This window comes from Sphaerodactylus townsendi, linkage group LG03, assembly GCF_021028975.2.
Source record: "Sphaerodactylus townsendi isolate TG3544 linkage group LG03, MPM_Stown_v2.3, whole genome shotgun sequence".
Taxonomy (NCBI): Eukaryota; Metazoa; Chordata; class Lepidosauria; order Squamata; family Sphaerodactylidae; genus Sphaerodactylus; species Sphaerodactylus townsendi.
In genome coordinates, this window is record NC_059427.1 from 9,405,814 (window position 1) to 9,418,713 (window position 12,900).

At 49.0% G+C, this 12,900-nt stretch overlaps 1 protein-coding gene across 1 annotated transcript in view; it reads right to left on the bottom strand.

The window, feature by feature from the left end:
- Nucleotides 1–80: 80 nt before the first annotated feature.
- The window catches only part of LOC125429901, a 33,376-nt gene continuing 20,556 nt past the window's right edge, over nucleotides 81–12,900 (bottom strand). Inside the window, exons 5-8 of the mRNA XM_048491482.1 lie at nucleotides 7,557–7,679; nucleotides 4,500–4,522; nucleotides 2,293–2,452; nucleotides 81–278 (exon numbers count right to left, since the gene is read on the bottom strand). Coding sequence (XP_048347439.1) covers nucleotides 81–278; nucleotides 2,293–2,452; nucleotides 4,500–4,522; nucleotides 7,557–7,679 — 504 coding nt within the window. The remainder of the gene's footprint in view (nucleotides 279–2,292; nucleotides 2,453–4,499; nucleotides 4,523–7,556; nucleotides 7,680–12,900) is intronic.

The following is a 12,900-nucleotide window of genomic DNA, read 5'->3' on the forward strand; positions in this document are numbered from 1 at the left end:
TGCCAGCATGGCCAATTGGCCATGCTGGCAGGGGCTGATGGGAATTGTAGTTCCTGAACATCTGGAGAGCCGCAGGTTCCCTACCCCTGGTCTAAAAGGTGAGAGACCTTCAGAGATCGTGTCGCCATTGCCCGCCTCCACAGCACACCCATGGTTTTCCTTGGAGGTCTCGATGCAAAGCCAGGGTCAGTGCTGAGAGCGTGTAACTGACCCATAGTCACCCAGCAAGCCTCCATGGCGCCAGTGGGGGTCTGGACTCGGGTTTCCCAGTTCCTAGTCTGACACCTTAACCAAAACACCATGCTAGCTCTTAAACCATACAGCTCTGGCAAATTAAGACCTGATGTACACATACAGCAAAATTAAGTGGTACTACTTCAGATGGAGATGAAACACTCCCTTTTAAAAATGTTTCCCCAAAGCTTCTTCTAAAAAGAATTATCTGCATCAAAAAGACTAACACATTGTAACCACCTTGCCAGACTAATGTTCTACTTGAGGGAAATTCCTCCCTGCATATAATTAAAAAAAATCTGATTATTCACTTGCCGTCTGAAGTGGTACAATCTATTCTAGCCCTTACAATGATAAACTGGAAGATGGGGGGGCGGGGTGAGGGGGGTGGAATAAAAGGGACGTCAGAGGTATGTGTGTGGGGGGGTCCAGAGCAGAATTAATTCTGCAAATAGATGCAATTTGCCTTATTTCTACCAAAGTCACTGTTACTTTAGCATACAAAGTGCATATAGCCCTCAAAAAATATAACAGCAGCCCTGCTGGATTGAGACCAAAGGTCCATCTAGTCCAGCATCCTGCACCCTATGGCAGTCAACCACATACCCTTGGAAAGCCTGTAAGGTAAGCACAAAGGCCAAAGCTTTCCTTTGACTCTCATCCTGACACTCAAAACATTGCTGCCTCAAACATGCAAAGTTCTACTATGCCTAAAGTCCTGTTGCCAAAAAATGTTCAGGCGCTAATACATGCTAATGCAATTGCAAGTAAAGTTGCAAATGTGGCTGCAAATGTGACTGTAAATGAAATCCACCCAGACACATCCAAATGTGCCTCCTCTCTCTGTGGACAAAATATATATCCCACCTCACAATCACTCCACACTGTATCACAAAGAGAAACACATATTTCTGTGACCTGCGTCTGAAGAAGCCAGCCATGGATGCAGGCAAAACATCAGAAGCATAAACTACCAAACCAGTGGTGGGATCCAAAAATGTTAGTAACAGGTTCCCATGGTGGTGGGATTCAAACTGTGGCGTAGCGCCAATGGGGCTGGGCGGGGCACAACGGGGCGTGGTCAGGCATTCCAGGGACGGGGCATTCCTGGGCGGGGCTATGGCAAGGATGCAGCCACTGCGCTGGTCCTTGAGCGGGAAACGAATGCATGCAGGCGCAGGCTGCCACGCATGCCAGTGCACCTCCTGCTAGACTGCTTCAAGTTCTGCGCGCTACTGCTGAGAGGAGGGGCGTAACTAAGGCAAAAATCACATGGCAAAATCACCAATTAGTAACCCCCTCTCGGCACACACAAATAATTAGTAACCTACTCTCGGGAACCTGTGAGAACCTGCTGGATCCCACCTCTGGAAAAAGTGCCCGGTGCACCGGTGTGTCCTCTGCCCCATCCCGGAATGCCCCTGTCCCAACCCAGGAATGCCCTCGCCACCCCCCCATACACAGGGGCGCGCGCCCAGTGCATCAACCCCCCTTTCCCCCTCAAACTATGCCTCTGCCCGGAACGATTCACAACAGCCAATTTTGAGGTGGTCATGGAAGGATATACAAAAAGTCAGGAACTTGGCATTTATGTTCGACAGCTGTACTGGCAAACATCCTGCAGACTCTCAGAAAAAAGGTCTTCCAGAAATTTCCCTAGGGAAAGCTGCTCCCATCCAACAAGACACTGACTGAGGGTCTGCGGGTATTTCCCTGCAGAGGCATCTGGCTGACCACCACAGGGGAGCCAGTTCTGTCAGGCTAGCCCAGCATTGTCAGGTCTCAGAAGCTAAGCAGGGAGGCCATTGGTTAGTGCTTGGGTAAGAGATTGCCTTGACCTGGATGGCCCAGGCTAGTCTGATCTCTTCAGATCCTGGAAGCTAAGCAGAGTCGTCTTCGTCTAGTGCTTGGGAAGTCCCGGGTTGCGGCACCAAGGAAGTCCCGGGTCGCGGCACAGAAACAGGCAATGACAAACCACCTCTGTTTGCCTCTTGCCTTGAAAACCTCACAGAGTTGACACAAGTCAGCTGTGACTGGGCAGCACTTTCCACCACCCACCATCCTTTGGCCACCCAAAATCTGTTTAGTGCCACTGACAAGAAACAAATCACCTTTGAGGCTCAACATCATCTCCTGGAAGGCTGCATTGCTCTGACACAAGTCGCCGTATCTCTGCCTGATTTCCTCGATTCCCAGGACCCGGAGACTTTCATCCTCCCTGAGGGGAAAAAGGTGAAAGATCGAAATTGAAATGAGGAAAGGTTAGAAGCGTCTTTGGATTCACAAATGGGAAACTTGTGAAGCTCAGGGTGTGAAATGGCACGGGTTCAAATCTTGAACCAACAGAACTTGATGGGCTACGTAAAGAGAAAAGGGAGTCTGGATCACAGGGAATTTTTGTTCCTGACTGCCATTGCTGGAGAAACTATGGTTAGCAATCTCCCCTTCTGTCCCTCACAGCCAGCGTTTCCCAACCTTTTCGAGGTCAGGGTACCCTTGACCTCACTCTTCATATCTCACGGTATCCCTGCCGCCACCCTCCACCTTCCCCTCCCACTGCCCCTGCTTGCCACACACCCCACCTTCCCCTCCCAGGGTGAAGGGTAGCACTGGGGGTGGTGATGGCTGCTGACCTTGTGGCAGGCCCTGCCCCATGGGCCAGCTCCATGTCCTTGCTGGCGCTGGTGGGAGACACCACAAAAATGAGGGGGGCGGTAGTGTTGCCATGGTACCCCTGGGACATGCTCACGGCACCCCAGGGTACCAGGGAACCCTGGTTGAGAATGGCTGCTCACAGCCCAACCTCTTAGTTCACACAAACAACAAGTGGGCAGATACCAGGACAAATCTCCCAAAGCTTTTATTGTTCTTTGTAATAACAGAGGGTAGGGTGGGAGTGGAATTTTGTGTGGAACCGACCGGAAAGTCAATGGGCAAGATCCACCACTGCCCATCCACGTACTTCCTCTCCTGTGGCCCCTGCCTTGCAGAAAGGCCTGTCCAAGGAAATCAGGAAGGCTCCTGTACTTCTACCATTCCACGAACGAGCAAAACGAAATTATTCAGGAGGGCATTTTGCCAAAGGTAAGAGGGTTAAATTATAACAGAATAGTTCAACAACGTGCTTTCGTAGAAGGAACAGGACTGTAAAGAGTACCACTGTGCACTGGACATATTATCTGTCTGCTGTATGTACACAACATCTTGCCCTCCCTGCTTTGTGATTTATGCTTATGTAATACCATTTTCTGCATTGTTTTAACATAACAGGTTTACTGCTTTTTTTTTTGCTTTGGCTAAGATTTTTGCAATCCCAGTCATCCTATTCACTGCACTGACTTACACTAAGTAATCCACCTCATTGTGAAAGGTGGACCACCTAAAACATGAAGGTGCCTTATAGCAAATGAGATCCTTGGTCTATAAAAGCTCAAAATTTTCTTCTCCAACTGACAGCAACTTTCTAAGGTCTCAGGAAGAGGATCTGACATCACCAGATACCTGATCCTTTTTAGTTGGACATGCTGAGGATCGAACCGTGGGTTCTCTGCAGGCCAAACAGATCCTCAGCAACTGAGCAACAGCTCCTCCCCAAAGTTCAAGTCAACCAAGTAATCTCCAGGGGCTATCCTTTTTAAAACATCCACCAATATTATCTTCTTTCTTTAAAAGTCTCAGTGTGGCTTGGGGCTGGGGGATTGCAATTCATCTCTCCCCTAAACACAAATCGGGCCTATCCCTCCAATGTGACCCACCCTCCCCATTTTGTCAAAGAATGACCATACTGCACAGGGAAAGCTAACCTGACTCCATCCCTTGAGTTTTATTTTCTTAACCTGAAATGTGCCATAGACAAAAGCTTCTCCAATGAGATGAATAGCAGCTGCCTGGGGCCTTTTCAAATTGGGAAACTGGTGTCAAGGGAAAGGCATAAGGCAGACACTCTTTAGGGCCTGGTTCTGATCCAGATTAGGTCTTCTTGCAGATCTGTAAACAGTATAAGAATATAGTACAAAGAGGGGATTTGAACCCAGGCCTTTCCAGGTCTAACCACTATGCCACATCAGAAAATTAAACATTTTCACTAAACAAAGGTGGGAAATGGACCGTCCCTGGCAAGAGAACTGGATCCCTCTTATTCCTGGCGGGCTGAAGGGAAAAGGATCCTCATCATTCTAGAACAGCATGGGAATCATGATGCAGGCAAAAACAAAGAGAGATTTTCCTGAGCAAAAGTCCTTACTGAGAGACCAGAGAAATCTTACCTGCTCCTGATGCTTCCAGCCTCCTTTGGAGGAAGAAGGGAAGGGAAAGGAGAGAGAGGAAAATTAATCACCCATAAATAAGGAAAAATTAAGCATTTTTTCACAAAATACATGGTCCGATGGGGTGGGGGGAATAATGGCAGCAGGTTAAAATACATGCAAAGGAAGGGAAAAGATGGAAGGATGGAGGCAAAAAAGGGCAGTGGCTACTAAATTTTCAGCTAGTTCCAAGATTAAAAAATACACACACACACACACACACACAGGAACAATATTTACCTCATGAGTTCAGCGCACCCCAAAGGGAAAAGGCCTGGAGAGGCAGTCTGAAGGTTACTGATGAGTTTGTGAGTCAAAAGGAGATGCCACTGAACTAGACGGACCAGTAATCTGACTGAGTGTAAAGCCAATTCTTATATTATGTGATAGGCAGAACAGCAGCCCTAAACCTATATTCTGGATCAAAAAGAAATGCGCCTGCACCAAAGCAGAAAACCAGATTAAATAATGACGTTTGTCACATGACTGTTTTTCTGTAGGGGTGCCCTGGTGGTAATACGCAACATGGCTTCCTTACTGAAACACCTAGATTTCCAGAAAAGAGGAAAAACTTAGAAGAAGAAGAAGAAGAAGAAGAAGAAGAAGAAGAAGAAGAAGAAGAAGAAGAAGAAGAAGAAGAAGAAGAAGAAGAAGAAGAAGAAGAAGAAGAAGAAGAAGAAGAAGAAGAAGAAGAAGAAGAAGAAGAAGAAGAAGAAGAAGAAGAAGAAGAAGAAGAAGAAGAAGAAGAAGAAGAAGAAGAAGAAGAAGAAGAAGAGTTTGGATTTATATGCCCCCTTTCTCTCCTGCAGGAGACTCAAAGGGGCTGACAATCTCCTTACCCTTCCCCCCTCACAACAAACACCCTGTGAGGTGGGTGGGGCTGAGAAAGCTCCGAGAAGCTGTGACTAGCCCAAGGTCACCCAGCTGGTGTGTGTGGGAGTGTACAGGCTAATCTGAATTCCCCAGATAAGCCTCCACAGCTCAGGCGGCAGAGCTGGGAATCAAACCCGGTTCCGCCAGATTAGATACACAAGCTCTTAACCTCCTACGCCACTGCTGCTCCACTATTTCCTTACCACTATCTCCTCACTGCTACTCTCTTCCTGTGCAGCCTCCCTTTCTACACTCCCTGATCCCAAATCTATCACTTCTGAATCCACAGACACCTTTGAATGAAGACATCATTAACATTAATGACAAAGTTCTTCCAAATGTGTATTTTAATTGTGTTTTTTTAAATCCTAAAACAAGAATCTCCAACATGGTCAAGGCTGCAGGCATTGTTTTGGAATTCTGACAAAGGGCCATGGATGCCATCACAAAATGGCAGGGGGGAACGTAGCAATCATAAAACAGCTGCTACAAAGCCAATCTCAGAATATTGGGAGGCTCCACAAAATGCTGGGAGATGCTAACCCAAACATCTTCCAACATTGTAGGCGGGTGCTTCCAAGTGAGCCCTCCAAACAGACACAAAGGCAATGCCCCATGGCTATTCTGAAGTACCTACTGCCGTGCAGGAGAGCAAGAAAGCCCAGACTGGTTTTGTGCTTTGGAGAAAGACACCATTTTGTTCCAGTTTCTCACGGAAGGGGAAGGGCTCTGCACAACTCTGCACAGCCACAGGGAGAAGCTACCAGTCCCAGAGATGTATATATATATATAAAAAAACTCTGCATACATTCAAACTGAAAGCACACACAACTGAGAGGCGCCTTGCTGAGCAAACTCAACACTCTGCCAGTCTGTCATCAGCTTTTCTTTACTTTTAATGAGTCTCAAAGCAGCCTACAATTGCCTCTTCTTCTCCACATCAGGCACATTGTGAGGCAGGTGGGGCTGAGAGAGTTCTGAGAGAACTTCAATTGGCCCAAGTTTACACAGCAGGATTCTTGTGGAGGAGTGGGGACTCAAATGCGGTTCTTCAGATCAGGGTCAGCTGCTCATGCCAAGGAATGGGGAATCAAACCCAGTTTTCCAGATTAGATTCTGATGCTCTTAATCACTACATCATGCTGGTGTGGTTACATCTCCCCTCAGCTTTCTTTGTTCCAGTATAGACAGTTGGCATCTTTGCTCACCTGTTCTGAGGGGAAGTCAGCCAACAGGGGCAGCATTAAACCTTTTGCTTAAAATCTTTTTAACCTACTTTTTAAAACTCGTATTAAAAGAGCTATATTTGAGTTAATACGAGCTTGGTCCTAAGGAGACAGTCTGCTGGAAAAGAAACAGAACGACAAAAAAAGAGAAGTGATCACAGAAATTAAAGAATAGGGTGCAATGGAGAATCCAACTTTTTATTGGATAAAATTTTTATCATTAAAAACAAGGGAGAAAGATATATTGCTGCAGTGGTTAAGAGTGCCAGATTAGGATTGAGGAGAGATAAATTCAAATCTCCACTCAGCTAAGTGTAGTCGACCCACGTGGTCAGCGTAAGAACGAGACGAGACGCGGAGATAACATCTGGTGGAGATCGCCAGCAGCGGGAGCGCGGAGCTCCGTGTTCCTAGCGAGTCTCCCGCGTGCTGGTTCCTGGCACCTTTTATTGTTATTCTATCGGGGGCGTGTAGGAGGGAGGAACGGGGGGAGTTCCGGGAGAGCGGGAGGCGGGAGGTCGGGAGATCATCATGTGATGCATGATCTCACCTGGCTACGTGCGGAGAGGAGCGTAAGCGTCTGAGCCTAATCCTCACCTGGGGGCAAGACCATTGTCCCTGCGCCCGGTGACTGAGCCAGACAGTTCATGACCCGTGACTCATAGGGGGATGAGGAGTGGGGGTGCAGTGCGACCAGAAGGCCGTAGGTCCGTTGGTGTGCCAACGTTCTACCACGGTGCTGCTGGGTCAGCAGTGCATTACTACAGCTAAGCAGTTCACTGGGTGAATTTGAGGCAGACAGCATGCCCTACCTCAAAGGGTTGTGGTGAAAGGGAGTCTCATGTGCACAGTGTACATTATGCCATCCTAAGATCCTCTGAAAGAATGGTAGGATATAAATGGGGATGGGGGAACTCACCAAAACTTCAGTGTCATTTCCGGGTCCTTCCTCTTTCTCATCTATTATTAATTCTTCGCTGCCGCTTTCTTCCTCAGCTTTAAGCTCATCATCTCTGCTTTCAGGCCGATCAGTCAGCTTCTCCTGTGATGAGGGGAGAGAAAGAAACAAGTACAATGTTAACTAAATCTGACTCTGCACTTTCTTATAGTTCATGAAAGAGTACGAGGCGGCCACATTATTTTCTGGTTGCATGTGGGGGGAATTCCAGCTTCGGAAGTCCTTTTACGTGAAAAAAAATCCACGCAAGCAGAAAATTAGAACAGACAGGAGAACAACAGAACCCTTGGCCTATCTTGACATTTGCTGTGCTTGTTTTCCATTTTTTTAAAAACATAGCAAATATCCCAAAATGAAGCTCTGAAGTGGTGTGGTTGTAGAGTCTATCTGATCTCCAAAACGTATACCCAAGAAATCCTGTTGGTCTTTAAGATGCTACTGGACTCAAACCAAGCTAAAGCAGCATAGTTTCTTCCACTACCTTGTTCTCTTTCATGTATGAACCAGGCCTCAACCTAAGCTGTCTTTGCCACTTATGGGTTTCACTTTGGCCGTTTCCGCACGGCCACGATGGGGGTTGGGTCGGCGTACAGGACGCCGACCCAACTCCCCTGGGACCGTTCGCACGAATGGTCCCAGAAACTACCGGAAAGACGGCGTTGCGGAGCGCCGTCGCCCGGTTTACCTACCATCTCTGTGGCCGTCCAGCGCGTCACCGAGGCCTGGGGACACGACCCCCCTGCCCTGCACGACCGCTCTGGCGTCGCAGGGCAGTGGGGTGTGTCCCCAGGCCTTGGCGACGCGCCAGATGGCCGCAGAGATGGTAGGTCGACCGGTCACAGGGGGGAGGGATGGTGCCTTCGAGCTGCTGCCGTTTGCACGGCAGCGGCTGGAAGCCGCCGTTTTCCGTAAACCTCGCTGGGGAAACGAGGTCGGAAAACGGCGGCTTCGCGCCGCTCGGGAGGCATAAGGGCGGCGCAGCTGCACAGCAGCTGCGCCCCCGCCCCCCCGGGTGAACAGCTCCCTGGGGACGGCGTTTTTACCGTCCCCAGGGCACTGTTTATGGCCCATGCAGAAAGGGCCTTTGATCCTGTCAAAGGATTTTAATGTCTATCATTTAGAATATATATGCTTTTCATGGCTTGATTTTATCCAGTTAGCATAAATAGGCCTGAAACTGCAACGGTTCACAGAATCTGCTTGGGAGATGCCCTGAAAAGTTATGATTATGAATTTTCTTTCTCTGCTCCAGCACCCAGTTACTGTCCTTGAAAGATAGCTGAAAGATAGCCAGGGAGAACTGATTTTGTTATTCATTAGGAACAGCAGTTCATCCGCCAGCATAAATCCAAGAACAAAGAATGATGGTGCTGCAAATGAAAACTTGTGCTGATCTTATATTTGGATGCTGAGAGCAATACCATGCTCTGAAAGATGTTGAGAATCAGGTAAGGCAGCAGACATTTTTTTTTCACATAGAAGAGGACTTTGGATTTATATCCTGTCTTTCTCTCATATAAAGAATCTCAAAGTGGCTTACAAACTCCTTCCCTTCCTCTCCCCACAAGAGACACCTTGTGAGGTAAGTGGGGCTGAGATAATTCATAGAGAACTGAGACTGGCCCAAGGTCACCCAGCAGGCTTCATGTGGAAGAGCAGGGAAAGAAATTCGATTCACCAGATTGGAGTCCACTGCTCATGTGAAGGAGTGGGGAATCAAACCGGGTTTACCCAATCAGAACCCACCATTTATGTGTTGGAATGGGGAAACAAATACATTTCACCAGATAAGAGTCCACCCACTTCTTGAGAGCTCCATCCACAACTGTCATGGGAGGCACACACCAGATCCCTCGGTCTCTAGGTTCACGTTTTCAACAGGTACATTGCCTCTGAACATGGAGGTTTCATTTAGCTATCAGGGCCAACAGTCCTAATTGAATGGATTTTTAGGTACACGAGAGCATCCATGTCAGCTCAGACCAGTGGTCCTCCTAGTCTGTGCACTCCCACACACGCCAGCTGGGTGACCTTGGGCTAATCACAGCTCTATGGAGCTCTCACAGGGTGTTTGTTGTGAGGCGGGAAGGGAAAGAAGTTTGTAAGCTCCTTTGAGTCTCCTTACAGGAAAAAAAGGGGGGATATAAATCCAACTCTTCTTCTTCTTCTTCTTCTTCTTCATGTGTCCATATCTGGGTGGCCCAAGCAAACCTGACCTTGTCAGATCTTAGAAGCTAAGTAGGATAAGCCCTGGTTTGTACTTGGATGGGAGGCCACCAAGGAAGTCCAGGGTTGTATATAGAGGCAATCAATAGCAAAACACCTCAGCTCATCTTATGAGGGGGTTGCCATAAGCCAGTTATCACCTCACAGGGTTGCTGGGATGAGAAAAGGAGAACTGTGTAAAGTCACTTTGGGTCCCCACTGGGAAGAAAAGTGTGGTATAAATAAAGAAAATAAATAAATCAAATATCTGCAAAAAGATGCCTTCCTAAACTCCTCAGGCAGGTCAGCGCATTAGATATGGGCTTTGTTTTCGACTGTTGCTACAGCGATCTAATTTTTGTCCTGCCTTTCCTCAAAAAAAAGCTCAAGGTGACAGATGTAGTTCTCCTTTCCATTTTATTCCCACAACCATCCTGTCTGATAATGAGTGTATCGAAGTCAGTCCTGTCTCCTTTGTCTGGCTGAGGACTCAAGATCACGAACACCACCTACTACCAGGCCCTGGGGATGATGGGACCTTCCACATTCAAAGTAGAAGCTCTGCCACCGAGTCACCGATTCTCCCAAATCAAATCACTTTGATTTCAATCAGTCCTTGCTGACCTGTATACTTACTTTGTTATCCTGAGGTGACAGAGGCAGATCACAGGCAGTCTGGGAAGCAGGCGCCGGTGGATGGACAGGCCCGGAAAAATGGTCCTCTGCCTGGAAGAAACCCCCAAAGACATTAACCTCAACCAAGAACAAATCAGCCACTCATGAAGCGTTACAGAGATAGTATCTAAGCTCCTATTCTTTTTTAACAGTATGTATTAAAAAGGCCTTCTGAAAAAACATGGAAGGGCTGTATCTTGTGGACATGTGTAAGGAATTCCATAGAAGCAGAAATAAAAGGCTCTTTGGTGTAAACTTCTCGAAGTGTCCTGGTCTGCAGTTAAAGCAGTCATCCTGAGGCTGCCTCCCGCCGGGTGGAAATGAGTGCTGCATGAGGAGGCTAAGCGAATGCGGGCGGAAGATCCGATGTCCTGGGCAAGCCTTAAAGCTATGTCGGCCAGTTCAGGATCTTTGCCCAGGCCCGCGTGATTGCTCGTGCGCACTCCTGCGGAGGCGCGCTAGCCTTTAAGGGGCGCATGAGGAGCTCGCTTTTGGGCCTTCTTCGCTATCTACCGTGCCTCTTGAGCGCTCCTGGAGCCTGTTCACAAACTTCGGCATAGGGCTCTTAGGGCTTTTGGCCGGATGGTGGAGAAACTCTGGGTTGGCTGGCCGGCATTGGGGACTTTGATAAATGCCTTATAGAAGCTTAACTCCAGAGGCTTTTACCGTGAAGGGAATTGGCCCTCAGAGCAGGACAATCTGATCGTTGGGGGTTGGCGCAAGTAGCTTATCAAACCGTGCGCTGTTAAGCTGATACAGTGTAGGTTGCCGTACGGGAGGCTGCCCCTATTGATGGCATTGCTAGAAGCCCGGAACTTCGCCTTCCAGATCACAAATTCGTGCAGGGGACTCAAGGAGCATCACGAAGGTGGTTTCTCTCCAGTCAGTCCGGAACCATTAGGTGATTCCTCGCGATTGCCTTCTAGCATGCCTCTCTGCGTAGGGAGCTAGTGGATTCCCTCACGTCTCCGCGATGGCTTTGAAAAGCGGAGCGAATTTCGTGAGAGATATTATGGCTCAAGGGGCGATTCGACTAACTCGACAACTATGCCATCCTCGGTATCTGTGAAGTGGAGTGGGCCGGGGGCACAATCACGGGGAATACTCGGCGTAAATCGCCTTCCGTTAGGAGTTTCTTTCTTTTGCAGATCGTGGCTAATACCGGCTCTCACGAAGAGTTTTGAAACTCCAGCCATTACGCTGCTGTGAGGTCTCGCAAAGGTGAAACTTCGGAAAATGAAGGCGGAGCAGCAAGGGCGGCTGAGCCGCAAGGAGAATTTGAGAATGGGCCGGAGGAGCAAAGGGGCAGAAGGAGGACAGAAGCGTCCAATTTAGCGTATAGAGAAAATTCCGGGTTTGAAATTGAAGGTGAAAAGATCGAAGGAGGGTGATGGCCTACAGCAAGGGAGCCATAGGTCTGCAGGCTGATGGCATACATAACATTGTCTCCACGCCAGTAGCGAGTGACATGCGGTAGCGCTACGAGGCTCTGCAGCGAAGAGTCGCCCGATGTTTTCCCAGAAGTCCTTAAAAGATTCAATGTCCCCCCTCTGGGTACCATGCGGACATTGAGCTTCAATCTCCTCAACCAATTTTATGCGCAGCTCAGCCTTCTCTCTTTACGGGGACCTCTGCCGCGATTTCGCTAACGCTTTCAAGTTCGTCCAACGTGCTTGTCACATAAGCCCTGCTTTTGCAAAGCTCCCATACTCACTGCAGTGTTCCGGCCGATTCGGTTGGAGAGTGTCCTAGGACTCGCGATTCTGGATGCGCGCCTGGATCCAGAGGACAGTAGCTGGCGATCAAACGCAATTGGTCCCTGGATCGCTACCGGGATCCAGCGGACTCTCGGGTATCGCTGCCACTTTCCCAGGCGACATGTGAGCAGGGTGGAGGTTCGAGGGATTCCCGGTTTCGGCACCGAAAGCTTAGTAGCTCCACTCCAATGGGTCAGCGTAAGAACGTAGGACGCAGGACCAGCTGAGATAACATCTGGTGGAGAGTCGCCAGTGCAGCGGGGGGTAGCGGGAGCTCCGTGGTTCCTAGCTGAGAGTCTCCCGCGGTATAGTTCCTGGCACCGCTTTTATTGTTATTATTCTATCGGCGCTGGTGGAGGGGAGGGAGGGAGGAAGGCGGGGAGTTCCGGGAGAGCGTGGGAGGGCGGAGAGGCCGGGAGACTCATCATGTGATGCATGATCTCACCTGGCTACGCGGCGTCTTGAGAGGGAAAGCTGCAGCTGCCTGGAGCCTAATCCTCACCTGGGGGGCAAGACCATTGTCCCTCGCCTCGGTAGTGACTGGAGCCAGACAGATTCGCATGACCCGCGTGACTCATAGAGGGGATGAGGAGTGGGGGTGCAGTGCGAATCACTCCAGAAGGCCGTAGGGTCCCGTTGGTGTGCCAACGTTTCTGACCATTACACGG